A 5,693-nucleotide genomic window follows, 5' to 3' on the forward strand; every position below is an offset into this window, starting at 1 on the left:
AAAAAAAAAAAAAAAAAAAAGATTCACTGATTTCCATCCTGAGCAGGAAACAGCAGGACAGTGTAAAATTTCATCACACTACTCACAATAGCATGCAACTTACGCATTTATGTTCTGTGACATACAATGAGAGTTGATTTAACACTAAAAGATTTCCCACATTTATTACATTTGTAAGGTTTCTCCCATATGAATGATCTGATGTTTAATGAGAGTTGACTTCCCACTAAAGGCTTTCTCACAGACACTGCATTTATAGGGTCTCTCTCCATATGAATTTTCTTATGTTTAACAAGTGGTGCCTTCTGGATAAAGGTTTTTCCACATTCACGGCATTCATAGGGCTTCTCCCCTGTGTGAGTTCTCTGGTGTGCTATGAGGGTTGACTTCTGGCTGAAGGCTTTTGCACATTCACAGCATTCATAAGGTTTCTCTCCGGTGTGAGTTCTTTGATGTACAACTAAGTTTGCTTTCTGGATAAACACTTTTCCACATTCAGTATATTTGTAGAGTTTCTCCCCAGTTTGACTTCTCTGACTTTTTCTAAGGGCTTGCTTTTGGTGGAGGGCTTTCCCTCGTTGATTTGGGTCAAAAAATCTCTCTGCAGGTTGAGCTTTATGAAGATTAGAATGGAGGCATACTTTCCAATATGCCTTACATCCATCATCTTTCTTTCTTACATAGCTTCTATTTTGACTAAGAAAGTTTAAATTATGTTTTGAATGCCTTTTCCCATGAATAATATTTAGGGAGTCTTTGTCTTACAGAATCAAATTCTGTGCTCAGATAAATGCTTTTTCTACATGTTCTGGATTCTTGACCACTTTCATCCTTCAGTGTTTCCTTGCCTATGAATGCAGCTTGCCACAGAAGTTTGTCTTGGCTTTCCTTGTAGCAATCTATCTGCTCATCAACTTGCCAGACTTCTAGAAGAAAATGAATGAATCATCAAACTTGTTAAGTCTTTCCACTGGAATATTATGGAATAACATTAATCCCTAAATGCCCAAGCAGTGAACTCCTATCAACATGACTTGAGCTGATGTGGATGGACCCTCCCCATGTCCCACCACCACCACCTCCCCTGAGTGCAAGTACAAAGAAATGCTGGCTCAAATTTAACAAAAATAATTTAATATGCAGCCAAGCTCAAACCAGAAAATAAATTTATTATGTGACAAAATGAAGAAGAAATTTAAAGTGAGGGGTGAACAGAAATTGAAGCTGTGTGGCTTTGCAGTTGGGGACTAAGGCTCTAATCATGAGTGTGAAGTGAATTCTAGGCCACAGGGCACAACTGTGCAGAGAATTAGAATTGAGCTACCTGGTTAAAGCTGGGAGTCACAAAGGACATCTCTGTGTGTAAAATAGGAACTAGAAAGATGTCACCCACTGGCTAATGAAAATGTTAAGAAGAATCAGGGGTTACTTACAAGAAGTCAGAACCACAGTCCTGTACCACATGTAGGAGTGCATTCCAAATGGACATTTGAAGTATAATACAAAACCCCCGAAGCTGATAAATTCACCTATAAATTGTTCCTGCATTAGTGAAACCAGTGGGCCCCAGCAGTGGCAATCCAAATAGTTCTGCAGTGATGCTTTCATAGCTTAGGGTACACAGAATTTCCATGGAAAATAACTCTCACTGAAAAGGAGTTCACAGTAAAAAAAATTACAAACTTCAAAAGGAAATGAACCACAATGAGTTGAAAACTTATGTCTACAGAAAAGCCTGCACATGATGTTTATAGCAGCTTCATTCATAATGGCCCCAAACTGGAAGCAACCAAGATGTCCTTCAATAGGTGAATGGATAAACAAAGTGATCCACAATGGAATATTATTCAGCAATAAAAAGAAATGGGCTATCAAGCCATGGACATGGAGGAAACTTAAATGCATATTGCTATTTGAAAGAAGCCAGTCTGAAAAGGCTACATACTATATGATTCCAACTATATGACATTCTAGAAAAGGCAAAACTAGAGATAGTAAAAAGATCAGTACTTGCCAGGAGAGAGTGAAAAGGGATGAAAAGCAAAGCACAGGGGATTTTTAGGGCGGTAAAACTATTCTGTATGAAACAGTAATGGTGGATTTTTATGCATTTGACACAACCCATAGAACTGAACAACACAAAGAGTGAACCTTAATGTAAGATGTGACTTTAGTTAATAATAATGTATTCATTCACCAGTTGTAACACATGTACCATACTAATGCAAGATGTTACTATTAGGGGAAATTGGCGGGGTGGGAGTGGGTAGAGAGAGGTATAAGGAAACTCTCTGTAGAGAGATGTGTAAAGGGATGGAGATATACCATGAAAACCTAACCAAAAGAAAGCTGGAGAAATTACATTAATTTCAGACAATGACTTCAGAACAAGAAGGATTTTCTGGCACAAAGAGGGACATTACAAAATGATAAAACAGTCAATTCTTTGAGAAGAAATAACAATCCTAAAAGTGTATGTACCTAATAACAGCACTTCAAAATACATGAGGCAAAAATGGATACATCTGAAAGAGAAACAGACAAATCCACAATTATTGTTGGAGACTTCAACACTTTCTCTCAATAATTGATAGAACAAGTAGACAGAAAACCAGCAAGGATATAGATAATCTGAACAGCACCATCAACCAACTTCACCTAATTGACATTCAGAGAACACTGCATCCAACAACAGCAGAATATACATTCTTTTCAAGTGCATATGAAACATTCACCAAGATAGAACATATTCTGGGTCTTAAAACAAACCTGTACAAATTTATAAGAAATCATATTATGTGCAATAACAGTATTACAACAAAAATCAATGAGAAAGATACTTGGAAAACCCCAAATATTTGGAAATTTAAAGATATACTTACTTCTAAATAAGTCGTAAGGGGAATTTGAAACTATTTTGAATTAAATGAAAATGCAACATATCATAATTTGTGGGACACAGCAATGAGAGGGATATTTATAGCACTGAATGCATTTATTAGAAATAAAGATCAAGCAGAAGAAAAGAAATAATCAGAGCAGAAATCAATGAAGTTGAAAACAGGAATGTTCTTCAAATGGTGAATGGCTAAACAAACTGTGGTACATCCATTTGGTGGAATATTACTCAGTGACAAAAAGGAAGAAACTCTGGGTACTCACAACAGGATGAATCCAACTGAGAAGTATGCTGAGTGAAAAGAACTAATCCCATAAAGTATCATACTGTATGACCTCATTTATGTAATATTCTTGAAATGACAAAATTATAGAAATGGAGAACAAATTAGTAGTTGCCAGGACTTAAGAAGGGGTGGGGTGGGAAGGAATGGGTATAGCTATACAAAGGCAATATGAGGGACCCTTGTAGTAATGGAAATGTTCCGTATCTTGACTTTCTCAATGTCAATATCCTTGTTGTGATTTGTAGTATAGTTTTTCAAGATGTCACCATTAGTAGAAACTGGGTAGAATACATGAGATTTATCTTTATTTTTTCCTACAGGGCATGGGAATCTACGATTATCTCAACATAGAATGTTTAATTTAAAAAATAGTCAAATATTCCAAAGAGAAGGATGGTGAAGTAAAATAACAACAAAAAACCAAAAAGAAGTTTGGTTGGTGGGATGAACAGAAAAGAAATAATAAAATGGTACCTGTAAATCCAATAATATCAATAATTACATGGGAAGTAATGGTCTAAAGGAGAAAAAACACAATCATAGGAATTGATCCATAAAAATAATTTATAACATCCATTCATAATAAAAAAAACTTTCAGAAAATCAGGATTAGAAGGAAATATCCTTAACCTTTTTCAGGCCATTATGAAAAAACCTACAAGTAAAATTAGGCCTAATGGTAAAAGAGTAAATGCTTTTGTCCTAAGATCAGGATCAAGGCAAGTATGTTGCCCTCCCTACCTGAGTCAACATTATACTGAAGATCCTAGCCAGTAAGTACAATAAAGTAAGAAAAAGAAGTAAAGACATCCAGACTGGGAAAGGAAATAAGCTGTCCTTATTCATAACTACATGATTGTTTATGTAGAAAATACCAAACCATCTATAAAAGAGCTACTAGCACTAATATGTGAGCTTATTAAAAGGTTCCAGGATACAAAGCCAATATGGAAAGATCAATTACACTTCTATAAATTAGCAATGAGCAATAGGAAAATGAAATACAAAACAACTATGTACATACACACACCCCATTTACATTACCCTGAAAGAACATAAAACACAGGGGTAAATTAAACAAAATATGTGCAAGACCTACCTATTCAAAACTATCAAATATTACTGAAATAAAATTTAAAAGACTGAAATAGACAGATATACCATATTTTGCTTTAGAAGACTCAATATTGCACATCAATTATCCACAGATTCCATACAATGTCAAAACCCCCTGCAGGCTTTTTTGCAAAAATTGACAAGCTGATTCTAAAATTTCTAGGAAAATACCAAGGACCTAGACTAGCTACAACATTACAAAAAGGAAGAACAAAGTAAGAGGACTCATACTACCTGATTTAAACACATAATATAAGGCTACAGTAATTAAGACATGTGGTACAGGTTGTGTATCATTTATCCAAAATGCTTGGAACCAGCAGTGTTTTTGGATTTCAGATTTTTTTTGGTTTCCAGAATGTTTACATTATATATTTACTGGTTCAGTAGCCTAACCTGAAAACATGAAATCTGAAATGCTTCAATGAGCATTTCCTTTGGATGCCACGTCGGTGTTCAAGAAATTTTGGCTTTTGGAGCATTTAGGATTTTGGATTTCTGGATTAGGGATAGTCAACCTGTATTGGTGTACAGAGTGACACATACGTTCAAATACTTTTCAAAAAGGATGCCAAAGTAAGTTAATTAAGAAAGAACAGTCTGGAATAGACTGAATATTTGATAGTAACTTATCTTTCTTACTTAAACCTCTCTTCTGCTCTGGTTAATCTGCTATTAAGTCTATATATGAAATTCTTTTTTTGTTGTTGCTTTTTAAATTTTGTGTTTCTTTTATATATATATTAAATTCTTAATTTTCAGTTTTCATTAGATTATTTTATATATCCCAGTTCCCCAGTGAAATTCTTAATATTAACATTTTTTTTTTGAGACAGAGTCTTGCTCTGTTGCCCAGGCTGGAGTGCTGGAGTGCTGGAGTGCAGCAGTGCGGTCTTGGCTTACTGCAACCCCTGCCTCCTGGGTTCAAGCAATTCTTATGCCTCAGCCTCCCAAGTAGCTAGGACTACAGGTGCGCACCACCATGCCCAGCTAATTTTTTAGTAAAGACGGGGTCTCACTATGTTGCCCTGGCTGGTCTCAATCACCTGGGCTCAAGGGATCCTCCTGCCTCAGCCTCCCAAAGTGCTGGGATTATAGGTGTGAGGCACCACACCTGGCATCATTTTAAAGTAGATGTCAAATAATAAATGGATCACTTGATCTGAAAAAAAGAAAGAATATTCTTTTCAAAAATATTACTGGAACAATTGGAAATGCATATGTAAAATAATATAAAATATGTTGACCCTTACCTCACACCAGATACAAAATTAAGTCATTAACAGTCATAGACTTAAATATAAGAACTAAAATTATGAATCTCCTGGAAGAAAACATACAGAAAAAATTTCTGTTTCCCTGGATTATTGAGAGATTTTTTTTTTTTTTTTT

At 35.3% G+C, this 5,693-nt stretch overlaps 2 protein-coding genes across 11 annotated transcripts in view; both read right to left on the bottom strand.

The window, feature by feature from the left end:
* Positions 1–77: 77 nt before the first annotated feature.
* Positions 78–701, bottom strand: LOC108515684 (zinc finger protein 674-like; the record flags this gene model as incomplete). Its single annotated transcript, XM_017852777.1, has 1 exon — positions 78–701. A coding segment is annotated over one exon (594 nt), but the record flags the coding sequence as incomplete, so codon positions are not given.
* The window catches only part of KRABD4 (KRAB domain containing 4), a 31,527-nt gene continuing 25,918 nt past the window's right edge, over positions 85–5,693 (bottom strand). For 2 of the 10 annotated variants that reach the window (XM_017852784.1, XM_017852785.1), the window contains exons 6-7: positions 2,482–2,525; positions 417–926 (exon numbers count right to left, since the gene is read on the bottom strand). In XM_017852784.1, coding sequence (XP_017708273.1) covers positions 2,482–2,525 — 44 coding nt within the window. In that variant the 3' untranslated portion in view covers positions 417–926. Of the gene's footprint in view, positions 927–1,063; positions 1,649–2,481; positions 2,526–5,693 lie in introns of those variants that run through there. The other 8 variants (XM_017852783.1, XM_017852779.1, XR_001881592.1 and 5 more) reach the window with 7 other exon arrangements.

This window comes from Rhinopithecus bieti, unplaced genomic scaffold (assembly GCF_001698545.2).
Source record: "Rhinopithecus bieti isolate Rb0 unplaced genomic scaffold, ASM169854v2 scaffold_35387, whole genome shotgun sequence".
Classification (NCBI taxonomy): domain Eukaryota; kingdom Metazoa; phylum Chordata; class Mammalia; order Primates; family Cercopithecidae; genus Rhinopithecus; species Rhinopithecus bieti.